Source organism: Anneissia japonica, unplaced genomic scaffold (assembly GCF_011630105.1).
Source record: "Anneissia japonica isolate Jap-2015-1 unplaced genomic scaffold, ASM1163010v1 scaffold287867_len1003013_cov215, whole genome shotgun sequence".
Taxonomy (NCBI): domain Eukaryota; kingdom Metazoa; phylum Echinodermata; class Crinoidea; order Comatulida; family Comatulidae; genus Anneissia; species Anneissia japonica.
Window position 1 is genome coordinate 419,450 of NW_022684320.1, and position 27,131 is coordinate 446,580.

The window sequence follows — 27,131 nt, forward strand, 5'->3', positions numbered from 1 at the left end:
CACATTAATGTTGAAGATGGCGGCTTGCCCGAATTCTTTGGATGAGAAGTCCAAGTTAGAAGAAGAATTTCAGACATGGAATGGACTCACAAAAGACCCTACTGAGACTATAATAATGATTGATGTACGTATTTGTAATATTTGTTTAGTTAGTTGTATTATGCATATGAATGTTTGAGCTCTGCTGTGTCGATGCGCATGTTGGCCCAGGCCTCACTGCGTTCTGAAGGACTCCCCTCTGGGCTGGATCTGTCCAGAGGGAGATTATGCTATGTTATGAGAAGAGCCCTATCTATCGTAGCAAGAGCTTGAGAATAGCCTATGTTCTCTGCTTTTGTTTGTTAGTATGCTACCTTCAAAGTATGGATATATCTTGCACGGTTTTTGTACAGTAGTCTACGAATAAAATCAAAGAACTAGGTCAACCTAGGCCTGGGTCATTACGATATCTGATAAATGTATGTCTTATACAGGCTATGAAGAGAGCGCTGATCAGTGATATGGTGAGATATTATTACTGATAGTAATACTAGAGTACTACAGTGTTACGTCATGATACCATGTGATACTACTCTGTTGCGATCGTTGCAAAAAAGCGTTCAACCGGACGCCATTTTCTACACTGACAAACCATTGATCCCAATTTCTAACATGATTATTAAGATGTTGTATCTTACTTTTTCCTTGTTAATTTTAATTGATGATTAAATTTGTGTTCGATAACTAATAGAATGTGAGCTTTTGTGTTTTTAGTACATTTTGATGGTAAAATATTGGATTTTAATATGCCTATTCCAGAAAGCCTATGAAGTCATTCAGGCGTAATGAACGGTTATGTCCGTTGACAACAGAGAGAGCGCCCCCTGGCGTCGTGACAACACAACTGTCGTACTCTATAGAAGTAGGCCCTAGGTCAACTCAGTCACAAGTCAAATTGCCCACAAGCCCACTCGGCCACAAGTTAACTCAGCCACAAATTATTTATAAAAATAATACAATCAATAAATTTTTTAACTTTGCATTCCTTCAAAACTTTAATTTAATGTAAAAATTTTCATTGGTTTTTGTATAAATTTCATAACATTGTTTTATGTTTTAAACATGTTTTAACTGTTAACTGGATATTAAGAAAGAACAATATCAATTAAGTATCCAGTTAAAGGAAGGTATCTATTTATTCTACCTAATTTATTAAGTGAATTGTAAATATTGTGTTTTGCGTACTATACTTTTCTTCAATATGATTGGAATTAAGTAATTGTATAATTATATATCGGTGACACAGATTAGGTTACAGGAACAAATTATTCCAGTGAACAGCAATGATATGGATTTTTTTAAATTGATAATTAGTGATGATATATTGTGGTCGAGTTGACTTTTGACTGAGTAAGTGGATCGCATTCATTTGCCCTTTATGCTATGTTTGCTTTAATTTCAATATAATTGTAAAATTTGTGAACAGGCTAGGCCTATTTAAAAATGGAAAACACAATACAATTTAAATTTGTTTTTAATTGTTTAAAAAATTGTTTTGATGTGCATCCATTAAGTCAAAAATAGACAAAAATACATCATTTGTTAAAATACTATAATACTGTAATATTTAGGTCTAGGCCTAAAAAGAATATTATATGAGCTGAATGTATTGTCCCATCATCTTTATCTTACATTCAAATTGATTATTATTTCTTTTGAGTTTGTGTCTCATCACCTCCACAAATGGAGTTTAATTCAAGCTATTAAATGTAGATATGTCAAGGTATACAAATTGATGATGGGCTTTAGCAACCCTTTGCATTCCAAATCTTCAGTTAAAGCAAATCATATTGTATCGCATGGATTCTCCAGCTCTAGGCCTATGAAGTTCACTCTTTTAAATACCCAAAATCTCTGTAATTCATGATAACAATTTTAAGACAGGCAGTGCAAAAAAAAATGCTGTGTAAAGTATTTTTTCTGTCTCTTAACTGTCTTAGTCTTATGCATATCAGTGTGTATAAAAATAATACAACTATACTACTGCTATATATACCTTATCACTTCCCAATTTAGAATTGAATTTGTCACTTCACTGCACCCTCTAATGTATTTGGTCAGTGTGACTGGCAATGCAAACAAATACAAGCATGCATGTTTTTGAACCTAGAGTATCTTATTAATTTTTTTTTTTTTATTAACAAGATATACAGTGGTCCCTTTACAAAAGGAGGTCCTTGAGGACTACGGATCCATTGATTTCCTCACCTAACACTCTTACTAGTGCTTACGTAAAAAGCAGAAATTAAACAGAAAAAGGATTTGTACTTACACTTTTGAACAATTTTAAATAGCATGCAATTTTGTTTTTCACTTTTTCACTGTTTCTAACTAATGTTTGAAAAGGACAAATCTAATAAATTTATTTGCACCTTTTATTCACAGAGCACTGAGGATAAATCAGGGTGTGTATGCCTCAACCTGCTTCTAGCTGGACAACATGAATTTCAGCTCTTTTGCCCAAAAGGTACAGTTGGCAACAATCTCAAATTATTCTTAATTAATTAATTATGTTCTCTATGAAGTATGAAACAATCTAAAAACCCCTAAAAAATTAGATTATAATTGAATTAATTTGGTAACTTAGAGTGAACAGATAAGTTGCCAACTTCAGTTTCTTCAAAAGAATTCACTTTTTGCATATTCACAGACTAGTGAGATTTAATAGATATGGGGTTTAGGAGATGAGGTTTTTAGTGATAGTGAGGTTATTGTATTTGAGATTTAAGGGATGTATTGTGAGTTTCAGTTTTTTTGATGTGACATTTAGTGATGCAAGATTGTGCAGATGCGATTTTGTCCTGTTCTGAAAAAGCTGCAGATGTTTTATTTCTTTATCAAATGAAGCATTAATCGAGACGAAACAGTACCAAACAGCGAAGATTTAGTGGATGTGAGATTTAGTTAACCATCGTGACAAGATGCTTACTAGAAGAGTAACATAAGGGGAAATGGTCTAATTTGTGTTTATATATTATTGATAATTTTTTCAGGCTATCCAGGCTATAACGCTTTGAGTAGGTTCATTGTAGATGCTGGACAAGACAAGTCCAACTGGGAAAAATCATTGAACCAGGTAATGACATTTTTAGCACAATTCGATGATATATATTTCTAGTATAGAAAGCAAGATTAACAATTATGTGGTAAAGACAGGCCAAACCTGTCACTCTTCAAAAAAGTTGATTTTTAGCTATTTACAGGCTTAAGCAGCAAGTTTTTCTTTCATTAATTTTTATTGTAAGTTAATAACTGTAGTGAAACATGATCATATAGTGTTTATAGCCATGTTAATATAAATTTAAATTATTAGAAGCAAGGCAGACAGTGTATTTTGGGAGTATTTTCATAGTTTTTGTGTTACAAGTAGAGAAAATACAAATAACAATAAAATAATAACTATAAAATAAAAATAATAATAACAATGAGGCTATTCCTTAAACTAATTAATGGTTGGCCGTTAACTCGGAGGAGCTCATTTGCCCTTTGTTCAGCTATTGGTTTTTCTTGCTGCTGGATGACCATATACACCTTCCCCTCAGCAGCCACTAAGACATTTCTGAGAGGGTTGTCAGTTTAGTCGCAGACGCTTCGATCGGATGGAGTATAATGTCATACCCAGGACGTCCCTAACTACCTTAACCTAGGCTTAACTACTCTTAAATACTGTACTTTACTCTTAACTACAATGTTCCAATGTTGATCCATTGCAGACACGACTGTTTCACTGCATACTGTTTCACTTAGAACGGCTCTTTATTAAAATAGGAGGCACGCACGTTCCATGCAACTACTTCATGAAGTTCTTTACGATAGTCCATAGTAACATTGTCCGCAAAATTTCGTGAAAATATGTATTCTATGAAGAACAACAATGTGGGTGACATTCCTCATGTTTATTCATGACTTTAAAGTTTTTCTTACCTTCTACTTGGCTGGCAAAGGATAGATGATTTATCAGCCGTAAGCAAAAAGTGATGAATTGTTTACTTCCAGATTTGTATTTTAACACTTGCACGTACTAATTCTACGCGTTTACGCAATAGAGGGGACATGACTTTATATCGCTATGAAACAGCCTTGCAGAGTCAATAAATGGCTATTATAGACTTCCCCCTCCACACTATTACCCAAAAGCTGAATGGTTTCATCCTACAACCTTACTTTCAACATGGCTTTTTTTTTTCAAATTTTATTTGACAAAAACATATGACATTCTTAAATATGGTCACGATGACATCACATCATGACCATATATAGGCACATCATGACTATATACAGCCATTAGGGAAACTCTCATCTTTGTGCCCGATGAAAAGCAAGTGTCATTTTACATGTAAAATAAATCATTTTTCTTTCAGTTCCTTAAAGATTGTAAAAGAAAACTTTTCCTGACAGATGTCCTAGACAAGGCATTGAGTTTACATAAGATTACTCCTTGTAGGCTGACAAAATTAGAACAGAGGGACTGGATAGGAGAGGCTACAGATTCAAAAGACTGGATAGGAGATGCTACAGAAATGGAACAGAGAGACTGGATAGAAGAAGCTACAGAAATTGATGATGATGAAGATGAAATGAATCCTACTGATGATGTAAGATTTATATAAGATGAATTCTGGACACGTTCTACTCCTTAAGGGCCACACTCACCTTATTTGTGGCCTCATTTGCTGATTACTATTCCAGGACTCTTTAAGGCCTGGAGCCCTGGCTTTAGTCAGTGAGTGCTCATAGGTGTTTAATGCCACTGATTCCCTGTGATTGGCTTAAATTGAGTCACATGACCTTATGAATTAATATAGGTCTATCATTTCATTACAATTATTGCCTAATATATAATAAGCTTAAACGAATATAATTTCTTGTGGTTAGGAAAAATTCTTTGGACAAAACCAAACTTATTTTAGTATCTAATATGTATTCCAATTTGTATATGATTGACAGCAGGATTTGACAATGCTGGATGATGACTCATACTTCACAACAGACTGGGAGTTGCAAGTTACAAAACTACGAGTAAGTTGTTGATTCTTATAATTATATTACAGAATATCCACTAGTCGTGTACACAGGGGAAGAGTAAACACATTATTATGACCACAATTTTTTTAATATCATAATTGTCATTGACATGATTATACCACACCATTTCACTGCATACAAAGCACTCAAATTTGAAATTTAACTGAACGAAAATATTAGTATGTGATTATTATATTAATGATACATCATAATTCTGCTTCACCGACCAATTTTGGGGTGTTTTAACTACTTGAGTGTGAATTTTTTGTTTCTGACAATTTCCCCCCTCCCTTACTTCCCCTAACACCACCACTATAGTTTTCATTTTCATTGCTCATGGCATTTCATTGACAGAAAAATTGGGCAATGAAAGAGATAGAAATCAGAGAAGCGATGAAGAAGCAGGTATCTAGTTTGAATGCCTCGCCCAGTCATAGCTTGAATGTGTCGTTGCCTTCATCATCAAGGAGCACCCCCCACTCATCCCCCTCTGCAGGTATACAATTTCTCTTTGGCCTACTGACCCCCCTCCCCATAGGTTAAAAAAAGGTTGTTGACCCATATTTTGTTGAATACAAACTATGTTGTTGGTATAGTATCAAAAATACCTATAGGCAATATTTTAGTCTATTTCGTGAATACTTACCTGGATAAACTGACTAATTGCCATTGTTCCTAAAACGGAACACCCCTTCGAAGAAAATAGAAAAGTTTGACCCTGGAATTGTCTGCCTAAAAATCGTCATTATTCGCTATTCGACGTTGTTCGTTGAAGGAGCTCATTCGTACTAGGATAAGCCTAAAGCTTGAGCCACGAGACACAACATTGTGTTTCTTTGTTGGCTATGGCAAGAAGATCACTGTTTATTTTCCTTCGATTTTTGGTTTAATTTAATTTTAGTTTTATATTTAATGACATCTTTTACTTTACCACGATTGATTTGTGTACTTTAATCTGTAAAACATGCTTTCATTAGCAGAATATAATAAATAGATTAAATCTCTTGCTATATTTTGGTGCTTATCTATCATTATATTGCAAAATATAATGAATAGATTAAATGTATTGTTATATTCATTTATTGCTACCACTGAGAATCTCATTATTTGCTGGCTCACCCTCATTGGTTGATACTGGTATCATAAGGAAAGCATTTTATTTACAACTGCCAAGTTACAAAATGTGATCTTTTCAGGGTGAATGCCGCATGTGCAGATGACTTTTAGTGACGTCATTACGTTCTACGTCCTACCGTCGTCGTGCAATCAAAAGCTTCCTATTACTATTATAGGTCAGTGCACACAGACTACAGGTCACACAAAAAGCAAAAAATATGCAAAATTATTGAATTTTACGTAGCTATATACTAACAACATCACTGCTTGTTTGTTTTGTTATTTATGTGTTCATTATAAGATATTGTAATAATGAAATTAATATACCTGGCATGGGTGTACTGTTGCTGGTTCTTACCATTTTATAATATTATATGTGATGACGAGCAGAAGAATTTCCCTTGTGGAACAATAAAGTTATCTTATCTTATCTTACAGTAGCTAGTCAAGAATAACTCAAAATGTAGGAGATATTTGTTCTGCATGCAAGATGATTAGTATGTTATGATACAAAAATTGTTATTTAAGTTATATTACATGTAAGAAAAAATACTGGTATTAGTATATAAGCTTACATATGATTGTCAATACAAGGGATCAGGTGCGATCATGGACCGCGGGTATGTAGCCAAGGTCAAATATCTTCTGCAATGAGTTATGGTTAGGGTTAAAACATTAAGAAGATATTCAACCTCGGCTACATACCCGCGGTCCATGGATCGCACCTGATCCAATACAAGTGCATAATTAATCCTATTTAATGGTTCATCATCATTCATTCATTTATTCTGATTTTTATTCATTTTTATATTCTTAATGGAATGTTTATTATAATGCTTTGTGAGGACTTCTGCTAATAAGTTGTTGTGTTAAACTGATATTACTGATTTGGGTAGGATACCATTAGTATATTAATATCATTATATTATTCTATAAGTGTTTTTGATATTGTCACTTTATTTGATATTATTTTTTAAAGTAATATTGCAACTTTCACCCAGCATTATTACTTCATCCTTAGCCTTCAAGTAGTCATAAGCATTAAAGGCATGGAAGAACTTTTATTGCTGTTATTATTGTTGTTTCTTACACCTTCATGATGATATTTTCTCTGATGTCTTCCTTTGTATGTACTAGGATTCAATGATGCAGCGCGTGTCAAACCTGGATATATTGAAACTGTCATACTGGTGAGTGAACATGCTATCATCTTTCTAATGTAGATTATGAAATATTAATTACCTTTAACTCATTTGTCCACAATTACATTGGCGCCTTCCAATGGCAGCACATAGTTGTCTAAATTTACACAATGTATATTGTAGAGAAATACAATACTAACATTTAAAATGACAGCCTGTGGATATTACATTATAATAATTTAATATAGTGCATTATATCTAAGTTAATATTAAAACTGTTGTTTCTACCAATCATTTCAATTCGGTAAATAATTAGTCTGATACCATTTCACACAATATATAAAAATTGATTAATTCATAATTCAGGACAGCATTAACATTATCATTGATAATTTTTCATTGTTTTTATTTTCTTGTTTTTTTCATGGGTGGTAGCCAAATATTCTCACAAAGAATGACTCAAAATAATAATGATTATATGGGTAAATACAGTAGTTTCATCTGGTTTCAAATAGTAATAAATATGTATAATTCCTTGTGGTAAACCAATTATTACTGTTTTTTGTTGTTGACAGTTTCGCCTGGCTATCAGTCAGGCTTCGTCAGAATCTGTGAAGGGTTTCCACCAATGCTGGATGGTAGCGGACTGCTCCAGCTGTCTTTAATAGTTGGTCATACAAGTGGTTTATCACAAGGAATTATATATATATTTATAATAATTATATTTTGGGGGGTTTTTTTTGTCTGCATTGAATATATGTTTGGTAAATTTGCATTTAAATTAACACCTTTACTATTATGTTTACTGCTATTATCATCATTATTGTTGTTTTTGTTGCTCATTTTCATCTCACATAAAAATGCACTTAAAGATAATATTTTTGTAGTTTTTTTAAAGATCTGTTTTCTTTTAGAAAACAACTTTGTTCCTATCATTTATTCTCCGATAATTTCAGGAATCCAACAAAAGATATGAAGACAGTGCTAACGGAAATTAGAGAATATTTGGAAAAATGGGCACGGTAAGCCCAGACTTTTTAATACTTTGTTTTGCGAAGCTTTTTTTTTTATAATTTCCTTTTTCCTTTTATTGTCAACTTTCTATTAATAAACAAGTACCTCAATTTCAACAAAATAATGTTTTTTATTATTTTTATAAAATAATACCAAATAACATAATAATAATTATAGGAGAATTTTTAAATTTAATATCATAGGATTCTACTCCATCAGTTGTTATTAAGTGTTCTGCTTTACCAAGTGCATTCAGAATTTTTTATTGGAGAATCTTCAACCACAGAGTAAATAGCTTTGTCATTGTGATTCCTGATTACAGCATGCATTTTGTTTCATGTTTAGAGTGGATGTTGAAAGTCCAAGAAATGACCCAAAGGTTTACTGTCAGGGATCCTACACTGATATAGAACATGATCTACTTAAGTTGGCATTGGTGAGTGTACTACAGCATTATTGATTCAGATATCCTGAACATGAAGCTAAATCATTTCAATGTGCCTGGACACTTTAAACAGAAGCCTTGCATTTTTACATTGCACTCTCATTCAACTATTGTTGAGATTTCCTCAATTGATTATTGTGATGTAGTTTACAGTGTGTTTCTGAAAGTCCTTTAAGGTTTTGATTTATGATGATGAGAGCTAAGTGCTTGTGCTTCTTGTTTGTCCTATCTAGGCATACTTTGATTAAATATTATTATTGTTATTTTTACTTTTAACATCATATAGCATTACTACTGGATGTTTATAATTATTTTTTATGTAAAGCACGGCTGAGGCTATCGGCACTGCGGCAGTGCCATAAAATTCCTGTTTTCTATCGGCCCTGCCGCACAGTGCGAAAAAAGCTGTTAATTTTCTATCGGCATTGCCGCAGTGCGAAAAAAGCTCCAATTTTAAAGTGTCATTTTTATCCATCGATAACAGGGACGCAAGGAATTTAAATGACCCTCAAATTTACACCCTAACCTGGATCGTCCCCTACACATAGTAATATCTTCCTTGTAACTTGGGTTAAACTTTCCCGAAAGTTTTATTCGAATCAGGTGATCCGTTTTTGAAATATCTGGTCTGGGATGTTTTCTTTAAATGGTCCTCATATTCACACCCTACACCGGATCATCACAAAAATTTCATTTCTTTAATGGAACTTTACAAACTATTATAGAAAGTTACATTTACACTCATTGAAAACTTGTTATAGTTATTTACGTCTGGGATCTTAAAAATTAAAATGACCCTCCAATGTACACCCTTGACTAATTTGCCAACACATAATACTATCTTCCTTGTAACTTGGTTAAACTTTCCCGAAAGTTTCATTCAGATCAGTTGATCTGTTTCCAAAATGTGTGGTCTGGGACGTTTTCCTTTTAATGGTCCTTAGATTTACACCCTACTCCAGACCTTGACAAACTGTTATACAAGGTTTTAATTATACCCATTGATTTTTTAAAGAGATATTTATTTCTGGGTCCTCAAAAATTGAAATGACCCTCCCATTTACACCCTTGACTGATTCATCAGCAAAGTCAGCATTTGATTTTGTTTTGTTTTACATTTACATCCAGTGTTAGGCCCACTGAATTGTTTTAATGCTTAAATAATTGAAAACATCAATTATGTGGTTTAAATTATCATAGAATTTACAATGACTTGATAATAATTAAGAAGATTATTTTTTGAAACAGAATAAAATAGATAACATTTTATTGGGGGAAAAAACCCAGATTTTACATAGACGTAAGTTGATTTAATATCATTATTAATGGTATATACCTATTATATATTTCTATAAATTAATCAACAAATAGGCACTATATCATTAATCACACTATTGTAAATAGGCCTATTGAAGTATTATTAATTCTTTATTAAAGCACCTTTATTATTATTATTCTAATTATTATTATTAATATTATTATTATTTTATGTATTATTTATCAACCATAGTAACATTGAAAACATGAATTATGTGGATAAAATTATCACAGAAAATAAACTTATAATTTATAAGTTTATTTCTTAAAACAGAATAAAATAGATAACATTTTTATTTAAAAGCAGGTTTTGCATAGACGCAAGTTTATTTAATAGGCCTATGCTAATTTATTATTATCTCATAAATCAAACTATTTTAAAATTATTATAATTTTTTTTTTTTATGTATATGCCTAGGCTGTATAATATAAAATGTATATATTTAATAATTTAATTAGAAATAATTATAAATAATTGTAAAACATATATAATATAATGTTAACAATAACAAAGGCTAAGCTAGACCTAATCAATTATAAATACAAATGTACTATAATGCCATCTATCGATAAAAACATTGATTCGATTAATTAACTGTAGCTTTTTGCACTGCGGCAGTGCCGATAGAAAACAGCGGCTTTTTCGCACTGCGGCAGTGCCGATAGAAAACAGCAGCTTTTTTGCACTGCGGCAGTGCCAATAGGAAACAGCTTTTTCACACTGCGGCAGTGCTGTTAGTAAACAGCAGCTTTTTCGCACTGCGGCAGTGCCAAACCGCCACTGCGGCAGTGCCGATAGCCACTGCCTTAAAGCACAAAGAGGCTGTCCATGCAATATGCAATGGCCATTTATTGCTGTGAAGCAGCCAATTCATATTCTTGACAGCAATTTGACCTCTGAAAGGTCATTGTTTGTCAAAAAACAATCGCCTAAGACAACTGAAAAGCGGAGTTTCCTTCTTTCGTTCTGCCGGGTAAAATCAATTACTTTAGGCGACGTTTGTAGACTAACCTACTCGTACCAACGTCTGCATGTCGCGACGCTGGAGTACTATTCAGCGTTTTTACTATATTTCTAGGTTTCCTATTTCTAGGTTTAATCGGCTTAATTATTACATTTAGGCGATGCTTGTTGTAGACTGGCATAGTGTTTTCGGAAATAAATACCATTTTATACACATGCGCAGATCGATTCGCCAGCAGCGAGTCATCGCCAGCAGCAGCGAGTCGCCATCAGAGAGATGTATGTCACTGCAGCAAAACACTATTGTACACGATACCAACGCTGTTCTAATATAGACATTGGGTCGTGCTCATATTATTTGTTATATTTTTATTATTCATTATTTTCACTTGACTCGCATAAATAATTTTGTTCGAAGAACATTTTATGTAGTTGTACTTCGCAGCACTTCACTTGCAATTTGCAATTTCTAGTTATTATTTTATATACTTTTACGGCAAACTTGGCTCAACTAACAGTTGTTATTCTGCAAGGCCGTGTATACAACAATTTAACCAGAAAATAAAAAAATAAAAAATTACTTAAAATACACAAATCAAACAATTGTTTAAACAAACAAATATCTAAACTAGACTTAAATCTTAAGCTAACTTAATTACACTAAACAAACTCAAACAAAATAAAAATACTGTAGTTTATTTTAGAAACTACCATTAACAGTTATAAGTGTTATTACAATGTTGCAATTATATACTTTTTAAATAAGGACAATTTCCTAACATTTTTAACATCATTGCTTATTTCATTCCAAAGTTAGGCACCTCTATATGACCTGTCTCTTATACACATCTAGATGTGTATAAGAGACAGCTTCATGTTTGAGGTTATGATAATGGTTCATCACTTTTTTCTATTTTATCATTTTTGTGTTGTAGATGTATTGAGTGAGCTTTCATTATAAACTAGTAAACTTCCTTATTCCAGATGTTTCTAAGGAGACCCAAACAAAAGCAAAAAAAGCAGACGATGAGAAATCACTTGAGGAGAGTCTACGAGAGCGAGAGACTCTTGTGAAGCTGTTACAGTCAGAAATATCACGGCAGGCAAATGAGATAAATTACCTACGCAGTCGTCATCAAGGATCCAGAAGGGGAAAGAGTTTCTGTAGTAGTGATCGACCAGGGGTAAGGGGTAACAATTCAATACTTTTTTTTCCAGTGACTGTCTTGTTTATATTAAGCATCATCAATCACAAATAAATCCTCCAAAAAGCTAATTCCTAATTTAAAACTTAATGAAGGAGGCCATTTACTTTTGGTTCAAATGTATTATTCACAAAATATCATTCCTTTACTTTCGCTGAGTTAGAGAGATTACTGTGCCTGCATTTCTCCTCAGCCATGAGTGACATTCAGCATTTCATGAGCAAAAGTACATACTGGAAAACTAGTTTTTTTAAATTTTTGCTCGGGCACCTCACTTAGGGTAGCCATCTCATTTTTCCCTACCGTTTGCTTTTATTCATTTTATAAAAGTGTATCTTGCTGGATTTCTTTAAAAGGTGTATAAATTTGAACTTGAACTTGATTTTGAATTTTTCTCGCAAAATGGCTGGATTTGCCAGAGCCAGTTACGTATCTTTGTTGAATTGATGAAATTACGCACAGTCTTCACACACATGGCATTTATAACATTGCTACTTTACCAGTATGCCAATATATGCTCAAGAATTAGTAGTATAGCAGTAAGGCTAACGCTTCCAACCAAATGGTGCTGAATTCGACCCAATTCTGATCACCATATGCCCTTGGAAAGAGAATTATGCGTGTTTGTTTCATTTCAACCAGAGTATAAATATGGAGGTATTAATTGAGAAGGAGATCACTCGGCAACAGATCCCTTTGACAAACCAATGTGTTCCCCGCCTTTGGATCACGCGCAGAGATGTATCTTAGCATTTTTTTCATTAGCAACTACTTGGCAACAACAGGCTTTTATAAGCCTCAACACAGGAATTGTGTGATAAATTAACTCATTAAATATATTTAAAATTAGCATTGTTCCCATGCATAATTTTTTTCAATCTTTTAGTATGTTATCATGTGTATATTTCTGGAAAAGAATCTGCAAAATATTTCTGTTGCAATTAGTCTTGTGTTGACTATAATGTTGTCTAAAGATTGACTGGTTTGATTATAAATCTGCGGCAGCGTAAAACTACAAATTACTCTGACTCTCACTTCAGATTAAAACGCTAATTCACAATAAAATGACTTAGTTTGTTATAATCATTATTATTATCATTCCTTAATTAATATCTGTTAAAATGAAAATCATCAAGTTTTATCCAATTTATGAAAATTCGAGTTGAAATATACCAAACTTTAAAAGCTCATGTAAATGTTTCATTAAATTCGAAACTTTTTTTGTAGAAATTATTAACATGTTTGGTATATTTTAAAAGATAAATGTATTAGCTTTTAATTAAACACGATTGTGCAGATATAGTTATTGACTGTAAGTAGTGCGCATTGAGAAAAAGAAGGTGCTCTCTATTTTGCCATGTTCTATTTCTAGGCAAACTAAGCCTGCTGAACATTTGGTGACGGGGAACACATTAGACTTCAAAGGCTTCGCGTCAACGTTCTGCTGCAGCTTTGTTCTTGACTCACTTGCATTGCACTGCGTGTGCGGAGCTTTTACAAGTGATCTCTTCAATAATACCTCCATGGTATAAAATAGACTTTTCAACAGGAGTAGAGGAGGCTGCATTTTGATTGGTTGATTCTCTATCCAATAGTCAAGTTAATTAACTAAACATAGACACTTTCTATTTTGTGTTAAAAGAAAATTTATTTATTTATTTTTTTTTTTTTTGTAGGAACGAGGCAATGAATACTGGCAAAAAGGAATTGGTTATGGGCACAATAATAGACCTGGTAAAAGATTTTCAAATATTCAACTCATCGCAACATTTTATTCATCTTCATGGTTTTGAAATGTGTACAAGTGTGATTTTCTTTTATATTCTAGAATTTTTATTATAATTAAACAGCAAATATTTGTACACTTGTTTGTTAATGTGGGGAAATTTCTAATAGAGCTTTTATTTACTAAAAAATCAACACAAGGGTAAAATATGTGTTAAAAATCCTTGGCATTAAAATTACCTCGAAACAAAATTACTATTACACATGATGTATAAATGTGTAAATATGAACTGAGCTAATGTATACACTGCTGTGTACTGAGTATGCTTATGTAAATTATGATTATTTTGACCAGGTTGGGATATCCAAGCTTTTATAGCTGCACAGAAGGAGAAAGATAAACAGATTGTTGCAGTGTTAAATGAAATTGTGGTACAGCTTCGAAACATCTGCTCTATCCAGCTGCTGTCAGAGTCATCCGAGGGGCAAGACAAGACACAAACAGTCTCCCTCACAGATCTCTATGCAATAATTGAGGGCTCAGCATTGTTAACGTTCATGGAGGTACAATTTTATACTTTTATTCATTTGACCAAAAAACCATGCAGTATTTCAAGAGAATTTATAGAGGGCAGTAATGCAAGAGAATTTATAGAGGGCAGTATTGCAAGAGAATTTATAGAGGGCGCTGTATTAATCTCTGTCCACACCATCAAGTTTCCTTTGACACAAAAATATTGTATGCCCATATATAGTCATGATGTGCCCATATATAGTCATGTGCCCATATATAGTCATCATGTGCCCATATATATAGTCATCATGTGCCCATATATAGTCATGATGTGACGAGAGAACATTTTTATACCGTGCAACTAAGATATGGAATGAGCTTCCAAACGAAATTATATCAAACTTTAATGATTGGATTGGATTTGATTTATTTGGTGTAAACACCAAGGAAAAACACAAACTTATTTCCAGTGGGGTCCTTCTAATGGTGATTTGGCAGTACACTAGGAGACAATCCCCTACTCTTTTCTGAAGAGTGTACTGCATTCTTTAACATGCACATGGGCCAGTTATGCACACAGCACCAACGGCTTAAACGTCTCTTCGGAAACACGGTGCGCTATTGAAACTTGTATTTCAGCCCTCCAGCTGAAACACAAGGAGAGGCAGCGATGGGAATTGAACCAGGCACCTAGAGATCTCCACGGTTCAGCGCACACACATTGGCTACCACCAGATAAGCCGACTGAGCTAAGCTGCTCCTTCAACTGAATACATTTAAAAACTTAATCAAAACCTTGTAATATTTTTATTCATTTCCATTGCAAAGTAATGTTCTATAGTTGCAGTATGTAATATACTATCTTATCTGAGATTGAGTGGACCTTTCGGTTTTAAGTAATGTTCTCTTGCCTTGATCCAAGTGAAATTAGTTCTTTTCTTTGTATTTTTCGGTTTATCCTTTTAATTTTCTGTTCATTTAATTTTTTTATTCATTTGATTTTATCTTTTCAATTGATTTTTATTTCTGATTTGCATTTTTTTTTATGTGATCCAGTTGTGAAACCAGTGCTGTGTCACTGAAAGTGCTATCAAATTAAAAAAAGAATAAATAAATAAATATATGGTAATAATGTGATGTCATCATGACCATATTTATGCTACATGTTTTTGTTCATTATACTAGTTGCACTTGCTGTATTTTTTAATGGTTGATAATTATTCATGTAGTTGAGGCTACATCACAGCCAATCACAGAAAGGACCTTCAGGGTGTTTATACATTTATTAATGTACTAAAACCAAAAGACCCAGATAGGCCCTACTAAGTAAAGCCTAAGGTTAGGCTAATATGAGCTTGCACAACATTATTCGCAATATACATGGGACTTTTTAATGGCTTATTTATTCTTTTTTGTTCTTTATTTTTGCTAATAAAAATTTCATATCTTGTCTTGTTTTACGTTTTTTAGGCCAGTTTAAAGGATGTGTCATTCCTAGAAATTTGTCGGCACACATCGGTAAGTAAATGAAGAAAAAAAAACGATACTGTTGTCCGCATATGATAAATATGTCAAAATTATAATATTTGTTTTAACATAGCATTACACTTTCCATGATATTTTCAATTATATCAAATTGGTTTGTTTTGTTTAAATAGAATGTAATATTTATTTGAAACTACAACTTATCAAATACCTGTTTTTATAATAGTGGAATAGTACATCTTGAACTTCTCTTAAGAACTGTATACAGTATTAAGATATGCTCAGTTTATTGGTATGTTAACAAACCAAAAGGAAAACCACTGAAAAATTAATTTCAGTTTCATTGTGTTTGTTTTTATTCTTTTAGCTGTACAAGGTTATTCTTGACATCATTAAAGAAATTGGTAAGTTGTTTAATTAAACCAGTTTTATTATTTTGTGTGGTTAGGCACCACTTTAATTTGCATATTTAAGTTTCATAATTAAAGCAACTTATTACAGTTTACATAATCCAAAGATGGAAAAATTCTCAAAATGCTTATTACAAAAAATAAATATATAATGCAATAAATTGAATATTTAACTTTTGATACATTACACATTTTATCAACCAAATTCATGTGATAAAAAATCAACACATAATGAGCATTATGTTGTTAACTTAATTCATTGTTCAAATCTTCCTCCTTTTCAGCATTAAGACCTAAATTGGTTGGCCTCCTGAGCAATTTACCTAATCAAGATAGGTCCATCAGTCAGCATTTATCAGTACTAGAAAGTAGCGTAAGTATTTTCACTTATATTTTCATTTTTCATCTTTTGCAATTATTTTAATTTCTTTGTTTACTGAAGGCTGTAGATTGATTTTTCTTGCTTAATTTCTGAGCTTAAAAAAAAAATCAGTCTTCAGAGAGTGACTTATGGGGTGTTTGACATTGAAGAAATCAAATCCAATCTAATGAGAGCGTTGAGTGTGGTAGTGCGTGATATGACAAAAGATGTATATTGTTGGTGATTTAAAACTTATTGGATCATCTTTATGTTTATGAACATATTGTACAATCCTGCATTCTTTCTCATTGTCCACATTTATCACAGGCATCAGGTGTTCTTCAGCATGTTGACAAGATTGGAAATGGCAGCATTCCGAAAGACACCGATGTTAAGCGAATGAAGGTGGAAGAAGGATCCAAACCATCGCTTCTTATGATGGCAATATCCTGTGGAATGATAGACTCAGAAGAAATGAAAGAAAAGACAGAGGAGGAGTTACTAATGGAGAACTACAACACAACGGTTGCTGGTGAAACTTTAGCGCGGTGAGATTATAATTAACATACTATTTAGTGACATTCAGTGCATTCTTACCAAAACTTTGACTAAGACTGAAATTATCAATATTGCATGGAGTTTGACTAAATCCGGGAACTTCATGAGGCCGATAGTCGCTGTCAGCTGACGTGATTTGACACAACATCGTTTTAATGATGATCTGATCAGACTGCTACCAACAGTCAGCAGACAGCGTCTCACCGTCGTAACACTCACAGGGGAGCAAAGTTGGATTAGTCTATCGATGGTCATACGACTATTATATGACGCAGTTAGTGCACGGCTTAACGGGAAGAGATCATAAAGAAGCATTCAATTTAATTTTACTGACAATTACAATTTTTATAACTATAACAGATTTCAAAGGGATTCTTTCATTTTCTATGCCAGTCCTTGGCTAATTTGATTACTAACTGCTTTTTTTTTTTTAAATTACATTCAATATTTTTTAGGCAATTCCTCTGTGTTTCCCATCTGGTACGGACAAAACTAGAAGATCTTTCAAATTCTACAAGGCATGAGACGCAAAATACAGTTAATAAAGAAGATGTCAAAGCCTCCAAAGAAGACGTTTTATGTAATGCTAATAGTTCACTTTGTAATGGTCAGATTTGCAGTGAGCCAGCAGATGTGTCTGTCAGCTCTGATGAGGTTAGGCCATGTCCACAGTATCACGTTTTATTTTACAAACAAATGTGATATGCCTAAATATGGTCATGATGACATCACATCTTGACCATATATAGGCACACCATGACTATATATGTGGCAAAGACAAGCCCAACCAGTCGCTGGTCGCAAAAATCAGTTTTTAGTTATTTATACAGGGTTAAACAGTAAAATGAGAGCTATAAAATGGTCAAAGAATCATTTAAGTCCGACATTTCCGTATGAAGTTACAAGTGTTCAAACATACAGCAGTTTAAAGAAAACTATTTGAGAAATCAGCCTTTAAAGTTTTCAATTTCGGGCATTTCTCAGGCAGAAACCATCACCAAATCGTTTAAAATTGATGCTTTAACATTGAAAAAGGGGAAAATAATAGCATAGCCTTGTATAGATATAAAGGTTAGTTTAGTGCCATAAAATAGATTTCAACAAGTTTGACATTCCAGCATGTTTTGGCCATTATCTCTGAAACACCATTTGCGACAAGTGACTGGTTGGCTTGTCTGTGCCACATATCAGCATACAATAGTTTATTTTGTCAAAGAAAATTTGATAGATTTGGTCGAGCTTTAGACAAAACTTGTTAATATAAAGGATTTTAAACTGCAAAAAAATCTTAAATGAAAGAAAAGTGGCTAAGTTACAATAAAAGAATTATGATTGGTTTCTGTTAATAACACCTCAATTGATTTTTAGATGACATTTTTCTTGCAATTTCCAGGTCAGTTCATAAAGATGTTATAAATTTTTTGATTGTTTTCTTGATATTTACAGGATTCAATGAATGAGAACCTGGAAGAATTATATTTTCAGCATTTAAAACATTTACAGTTTATGCCCTTTACATTTACACGTAAGTATTTGCTTAGAGGAGGCAACGACTTCCATGTGATATACACCATAGCTTCTTTATACAGGGTATAACCATTCAGTGACTTTGCAAGGTGGCCCTGTACTAAAATATAACAAAATGTGAACCTCAATGATGTAATAATAATAATAATACATCAGTGATATAATAATAAGACAGTAATACTACAGTAGAAGAAACAACATGATATTCTAAAGTTTAGAGACTTTCGTATATTTTATAGCTTTTCATCTGCAACTGCCAGAAGCTAACAGGTACCTACTCTAATTTTATGCTACTCATCTTGACTAGAACCATTTAATTTACTTTTATTTGCAATAACTGACATCAAATTGCTAAGAAAATAAAGTTTAAAACATTGAATACATTATATGAAAATTGCAAGATATTTTAAATGTGTTTCGGCTCATTTTACCCACAGAAACAGGAATTGGTCGTAACTTGTACATGGGTCAACTTAACAAACATACTAAGCCACTTCCATCTCAGATATTCCGAATCGCTCAAGAACTTTCAACACTATCCACCTCATTGCCCTTCTCTTTGTCATCAACAATATTTGTGAGAACAGTAAGTGTTAGAGATCCACTTTACTATTATTACTCAACCCGCCACTACTTGCATACTGCATGTAGTGTGATAGGTTAGTGCACTATTAATAAGTAGATTGAATGAATAGATTGTTTTCACAGTTATTTTTTTTTCTATTTTCACCCTATTTCCTCTATTGAGTGTCACTGCCTCAGTGGTGCACGGTAGCTTAGCCCTGAGGCACAGGCCAAAGGTGGAAACTGCTGGAGCCCAGCATACCACCTTATGTGGAGTATCTGTGTAAACATGACCACATAGAGAGAGCAACATTGATTCAATTTTGGAAGTGTTAATGAACTTGTGTATTTCAGCAAATGTCTTGCAAAGCAATCTTATCCTGAAATAAGCAAAGGGAGTGTACTCTTTCTTTGAGGCAGATTGTGTGCTATATATGTGGCAAAGACAAGCCAAACCAGTCACTCGTCAGAAAAATCAATTTTTAGTTATTAATACAGGGTTTAACTGTAAAATAAGAGCTATAAAATGGTAAAAGAATCATTTAAATCCGACACGAGTTAAAACATACAGCTGTTTAAAGAACAATATTTGAGAAATCAGCCTTCAAAGTTTATGATTTCAGGCATTTCTTAGGCAGAAACCATCACCAAATCGTTAAAAATTGTTGTTTTAACATTGAAAATGAGGAAAATAACAGCATAGCATGATGTATAGATATATAAAGGTTAGTTTAGTGCAATAAAATAGATTTCCAAAATTTTGAAATTCCAGTATGTTTTGGCCATTATCCCCAAAACAGGATTTGCAACGAGTGACTGGGTTTGGCTTGTCTTTGCCACATGTTTTCATATTATTATTATTATTATTATCATTATTATTATTAAGTGTACACCAATAAGTGTACATTTTTTTGTGTACACATTGCATTATACTATTAGACCAACAGCTTAAGTCACCTTCCAAGGGACGGTGCACTCCCTCATTGAAACACAATAAAAGCAAGTTAACCCAATCAAACCAGATATGCAAAGAACTCAGCACAACTTTTGCCAGCATGTTTGTGTAAGATAACTACCATAATTATTAAAAACTAAATGCTTTATTAATGATATTATTTTTAGATGCTATAACCAATAATATAACAAAAATATCTTGGATTGTACTTTATTCCAGGATGAAGAAAAAGTGAACCTTATGAGGGCGCTAATCACTGGGTATGCATTTTGATTGTTGTGCTCTTTTAACAATTTAACTTCTTAATTAATTGCAAGTCTGCAATAATATGTTAAGCAGATTACTCATACTTTGAAATTAATATATGCATCACTACTGTGTGAGGATGGCATTTCAAAATGTATGTTGTGTTTAAAAATTGTTAAATTAATAATGTCTTTATGTTGAATTATATAATTGTTTCCATAATTCTTTCTATAATAAATAGTTCATTGAGCTTATTGTGGACACTGTTATCCACTATATTAGTTAAATATAATATATGATTATTATATTGTTTATTTTTATAAATATATAGTTTATTTACAAAGTCTTAGATGAATTGCAAAAATGTAAATTTAATTCTAAAATAATTATTTGTATGTTTCATTTGTATATTGTTTTGTTGATTTTTTAGTACTTTTTAAATGTTTAATTTAATCCTAAAAATGAATCCTGAATTGTGATTGGTGCAGCAGCATATTTGTTCTTTTGATTCAGGCCGGAAGGCACTCCGTACTCTGGTGGATGCTTTCTCTTTGACATCTACTTCCCTCCAAGTTATCCTAAAGGACCTCCGATGGTCAGCATACTTGTAAGTACAGTACTTCAAGTCAGATTCTTAGTTTACTCTTTTTGAACACTTTGGTCTTTTATTTTTCATGCTGTTACTCAGTATGAATTCTTTCTGTCATCCCTTATGTTACCCTACGCTGTTCTTTATAGTTTGCTCTTTTTGACAAGTCTTCTCGGATAAGGACTATAAACCGTAGGCCCAGTGTACACAAATGCTCATGTGCACTTTAAAGAACCCAGTACATCTTTCGAGATGAGTAGGGGGTTACCCCGGTGTACTGGTTCATTTGGTCCCTGTCGTGGACAGATGAAAGTGCGCCGGTTTACTGGCTGCTGAAGACATGAAGTGACCCTTAGGGGAGGAGAAAGTTATTGTAAAGTGCAACATCTAGTCCCGAGCGCATAGAGACCATGTATTATGCGCTATATAATTCTCCAACCATTACCATTACCATTCCCCTGCCTGTCTAGACTGTATTCTTATATGTATTTTTATACTTGACTTGCATTCCACAGAAGTGCGCATGAACTGCATGAAGTGGGCAATGATCAATTATTTAGACTTCCCTCCACCTGGCTTTGAAGAGGTCATTACGAGGCATTTCTACTTGAAGAAAGACAGGATACTTAAGGTTGGTTACTGTTAGGGGACAATAAAAGTGCAAAACACAGTGGTATAGGAGACACAGTGGGAGAGGAAACAGAGTGGGCGACAAGACACAGTGAGAGAGGGGACACTGCAAAAAAGGGGAAAAGTAGAAGAGGTACAGTATGACTACACAGTGCAAGAGGGGGCACAATTGGAAGAGAAGAAACAGTGAGAGAAGGAAAACATAGTGAGAGAGGGGAAACTTTGAAGATAGGGACATAGTGAGAATTTGGTCTTTGACATTATTTTCTGCCTGGATTTAAACCTCATCAAGTTGATCTACAGCATTTTAGTATCTTCATCTCCTAGTGTCCCGTGGGGGGTAGTTTACCACATCAAGCCTTCATGTTTAAAGCTTTGCTTGTTTTGATTATTGTCCTATTCCATTCCATAATCACATTTTGTTTTGCCATGTATGCATTTTTATGTTAATTTTTGATTAACTGTGGAATTGGAATACGTTTTTTGAAATGAAGTAAAATAAGTTTATAAAGCCTATAGTCAATTATGGGTCCTGATTTCCCACCAAGAGGGCTCACTTTTAAAAGTAACCTTTTGTGCATACAACTGGTAAAGTAATACCTAATTGCATTGTACATGGAGTGATATTCACTCTATTATTTTACTCAAGCTGTTCCGGCGAGCTCTCATTTATGGGCGCTCCAAAGTGCTGGAGAATGGAGCGGTAAAATGGTTCCTGTGCATTTAGTTGGTATCCTTCATTTTTTGGTTACTGTTGGGATATTTTATGGTTTCATTCCATTTCTTTTGTTCATTTTGTGTAAATTGCTTGAAATAATGTTTTGCATTAAGTGCTCTATAAGACTAATATTATTATTATTCTGATCATGCCATTTTATTATAGGAGGTTGAACAATGGATGAAAGAAGATTCAAACTCAAAATTCAAGAAATGTTGTGAGAAATTCAAGACAGATTTTAAAATGAAAGTGAAAATCCCACCAGAAATGCAACTCAAAGAAAAGAAAGTAGAAGGAGAAACAAATAAGGAACACAACTGTAAACACAACTCAACACATGATACATGATGTCTGCTATATGAATGTGAGCAAATAATTTGAGCTGCTTGGAGAACATTATCCACTCAAATGTATGACTGACTTGTACAAATTCAAACTGAATCCAATTTTGTAATATCTGTTTCAAAAATATGCACAATATCATGCTAAGTTGATAGAGTTCAATTATTGGAATATAAATAATATGAGATAAATAACATTTACTTTTAAGAATCCTGTTACTCCTCTCATCATCTGCATTCATATGCCTTGCAAAACAAAATCCTTTGTTTCTAGTTATCATCCATTCTACTTACATTTTGTTCAAGTGCTTTTGCAAATATGTGTTTGATGTAAATGAGAGGGTTTAAGAAAAACCTAAACTAGTAATATATCCCTACATGAGTGTTGTAGGTAAATAATACTAGTAATGATCCCTCACATGAGGAAATTATGATTTAAAAATTTGCTGCTACATGCAAGTATTTGTAGTAAATTTTAAACAATGTATAGTTCAAGATCCTGTTTGTTAAGCACTTTGATTAGTTTGTTACAAATTGCCCGGTGTGTTCTCTCTCAGTGTTTCTATATAATGTACAGACATTGAAATCAGTCCGTTGTTCAGTCGTTCAATAAAGTGGTGTTCCTAGGCTGAAATATTTAAATGTAAATAGGTACAAGATATTATGCCTGGCACAGACAAGACAGCCCTGGGTCTGCATAATAAGTTGGATTGCGATCTTCACTATTAGTACGCATAAAACTACATTAACTTAGAAATTGTAAATTGACGTCCTGAGACAGAACTTATTAGTCTCAAAATATAATGTTCACTAAAAAATTTTATTAAACTATATCATTTGTACTGTATGGTATTATGTGGTTAACAGATAATGCAAAATTGGTATTCTGCAATTTGTGCTGAGTATTTGGTTGTAGATTGGACTACAGTATTCAAATCACAAATACAAGAAATTTAAGAGGATTTTAGAACAATCATGAATTTATGGTTAATAATAGTTAAGTAACCAGAAATGAAAACGCACCTGTCAGGTAATCTCATAATTTGCATACGAACAAGCCCACCTTTACCTAAGCTAGAATTTTTTAAAAATTTACATGCAAAAATAATGTTTTTATAGTGTGCTCTCTAGTTTAAATATTGTATACATCTCTTAGAGTCTCAGAAAATGTAACATAAATCAGTCTTCAGAAGTTGTGTTATAAAATATAATTGTTCGGTGCTACTATCGATTATTGTAGTTGTGACAGCCAATGTTCTGGAATGTGAGATACAAGCTCACTTTCCACTGAACTATCTCTTATTTTTACAATTTTTTTTTACATCACTTCTTAAAGTGTTTGATAGTTGTATATTAACATAAACAATTAGTTTTTTTAGTAATTGCTTAAAGTTATTATTCAAAGAAATTGTCAGCATGTGTTGCCTTTAATTGTTTCCTCTCTATTTGTTACCAAAATTTTGGCTTTTTCTGCTTATTGTTTGTTTTTCTCCATGCAAAGTGCTTAGAGACAATTTTTGTAAAAACTTTATTTTAAATAGTTGATCTGAGTAATCTCTATCAATATATATTGAAATCTATACATATAAAAAATCAGAATGTAAAATATTGTAATATATTAGAATATATTAAAATATATCAAAATATTTAAGAATATATTAAAATATATTGGAATATATTATAAAATATCAAAATATATTAGAATATATTAAAATATATAAATAATTCATTGGTAGCACAAAAGAATATGCTATTGATAGAATATATTAAAATATATTGAGTTGTCAGTTGGCTAATGGAACCATAAATTGATGGTGAAACTTTTTATTAGTAATATTTTAGTAAATTCCTTGTATTAAAATTAAGAAATTTAAAAATGTATGATATGATACACACTTATTCATTGTCTTTTGACAATGCTGCAGGAACGAAGTTCTTGTTTATATATTTTTATTCAAGCGACGACATTTAGTTTGTTTTTTATAATCACTACTATACTGACAAGTACGGTATAGTTTATTGAAAAGTATGTTGTTTTATAGTTGCTTTAAAAATAATGTTATTGTTTTTGATGTGCAATGTTAAGAATTGTTTTTGTAGAACATTATGCAATAGGGTTCAGAGAGCACCTGATTTTTTAAATATTTTTTTGTTGTTTTTCATCTAAAAACTTTATCGTAGTTTTATAAGATAAGTTCACAAGCTATGGCTGTGTTGCATGTTATAGGCTTACGTCAACCCCAGGTGTTTGCCTACTGGTATAGAGGTGTTCACCACTCACACAGAACAAACAATACACCACCCTCATAGCTCATTTAGCAATAGTGTACAGTAAATACCAAAATTTAAAGAGAAAAAAAAAGAATCTAAACAGATAATTAATAATCATTAAATTAAAATCAAAATTTAAGAGTTTTCCAGGAGCAAAGACAAACTTCATTTATTCATCCATCAGTTCGTTCATCCATCCATCCATTCATTGATCATTCCATTATCATTCATTCATTCATCATTTATTCATCTGTCATTTACTCATTTAACATTTATTCATTCATTTATTTTTACATTTTAATTATTCATTCGTGTGCTGCTCCTACTGTATGTGTAGGAATCTCAAGACTACATCACAGTTTTTATGATGTATTCCATTTTACCATTATGGTACAGTATTTATTTTCAGTTACTCTATTGACAAAAATTTCTCTTCTTTTACAAAGTTCGTTTTTGTGACGAAATATTTAATTATGAATAGTAAATAGGTTTTTTGGCTTTCATAAATACCATGGCATAATTTTGTTTAAAAAGTGAAACCATCTGAAAACCATTGTACAAAATTTGTTGATTCAAACGCAATATATCAATATAATTACCTATATTGTGTCTTCAAACATTTACAGACCTCTAGCAATTTAGGGGTTTTTTCGCTCAATTGTTTATTTGAAAGTCATTATCTTGCCTGTCATCAATTTTACATATTTTTAAACCACTTGTGTTAGCAAAATTGTTATGTGCAGTACACTTAGAAAGGCTTTTTTTATTATCAGAAAAATATGAGATTATACGATTTCTTTTTTTTTTTTTTTTTAAGTTAATGCTGGCCTAGCTAGCCTTATTTATAAAAGTGTTAGTTATTTGTTTTTATAAAGTATTCTGTAGATTTTAAATGATTTTTATACTATAATTTATTAAACACCAGCATGAAATGCTTCAGTTAAAAATATCACTTAGTATATGTTTAACGTTATATCTCAAAAAGCTCCAATGAAGGCAGTAGGGTATATCTTAATCAGCAGAGGATGCTCGTAGTGCTCCTCATCGGAGCTAAAACACAGGCCTACACTTGCTTATGTACTTTACATCGTTGTTAAAATCTTATTGATTATGCAGTGATTTGAATTAGGCATAAACACGATACCAATAGATTTTTTAATCAAACCAGAGGTGGCGCCAGGTTTTGCCCGACGGGGGGAAGGGGGGGTCCCTATGTTCCCGACGGGGTGGCCGATGCCCCAACAAGGGGGAAGATTTCCCTGACGAAAGCAAAGTGGGCATGTTCGAGCTTTGCATAAAATATCCGGAAAGATTTCCAGGGGGCGAAGGGCGAAGCTCCCAAAATTTTTTACAATTTAGGGGTTTCAGAGGCTTATTTAATAAAGTTTAGAGTACAAATATGTAGAAAATACATTTAGTTTTTTTTTTTCTCCCCCGATGAATTGTGATTTTTCTCCCCAACGGGGGCTATTGACCCACCCCCGCTGCCACCACCTCTTAATCAAACTAGTTATCAGTGTCAAGAACTGCACCAGTAAATTTGGAAGATTTTTACTTTTTAAAAAGGATAGATGTAGCTTTAATACAATTACCACTTTCATAACCTAAGAATTCCACTTTACGTATAACGAAATTATCCAACGCACCATGTTTTATATTCAGTTTCACCGGCATGTAATTCAAAACGACAAACTTAATAGTTTGAATCCGTCTATAATTTGACCAACCAATGTGTAATTATGTCAACATTTTTTAGTTAGATTAAAATACATTGCGACAGATCTTACTAGGCTTACTCTATTCTAGGTAGAATGAAAAATAAACCTAAAAAAACGTACGTTATACTTGTTGAGTTTTCATGTGTTTTTTTTTTTGTTTGATAATCTGTAATTTTGTCTATTAAAAGTTTATACAATATTGAATACACAAAACCGCCTACAAATAGTGAAATTACAAAATACACCGACCTT

The 27,131-nt window shown here is 32.7% G+C and overlaps 1 protein-coding gene across 1 annotated transcript; it reads left to right on the forward strand.

The window, feature by feature from the left end:
• Nucleotides 1-26,998, forward strand: LOC117104721. The gene is made up of 24 exons (XM_033245604.1): nt 1-124; nt 2,425-2,506; nt 3,033-3,115; nt 4,401-4,634; nt 4,987-5,058; nt 5,419-5,602; nt 6,775-6,800; nt 7,318-7,370; nt 8,279-8,344; nt 8,682-8,772; nt 12,058-12,246; nt 13,944-14,001; nt 14,348-14,556; nt 15,977-16,024; nt 16,359-16,395; nt 16,686-16,774; nt 17,090-17,310; nt 17,776-17,974; nt 18,767-18,845; nt 19,285-19,433; nt 20,586-20,626; nt 21,126-21,223; nt 21,717-21,832; nt 22,715-26,998. Exons 1-24 carry the CDS (start codon nt 8-10, stop codon nt 22,895-22,897), a joined length of 2,724 nt encoding a protein of 907 aa, XP_033101495.1. The 5' UTR covers nt 1-7; the 3' UTR covers nt 22,898-26,998.
• Nucleotides 26,999-27,131: the final 133 nt, after the last annotated feature.

What these genes read in the sequence shown, in the direction of transcription:
- LOC117104721 (XM_033245604.1), top strand. Translation starts at nt 8, where the DNA reads ATGTTGAAGATGGCGGCTTGCCCGAATTCTTTGGATGAGAAGTCCAAG. An exon ending in GGTGCGATCATGGACCGCGG is followed by an intron (nt 6,801 to 7,317) that starts GTATGTAGCCAA and finishes TGTATGTACTAG; the next exon opens with GATTCAATGATGCAGCGCGT. An exon ending in TGGGCACAATAATAGACCTG is followed by an intron (nt 14,002 to 14,347) that starts GTAAAAGATTTT and finishes TATTTTGACCAG; the next exon opens with GTTGGGATATCCAAGCTTTT.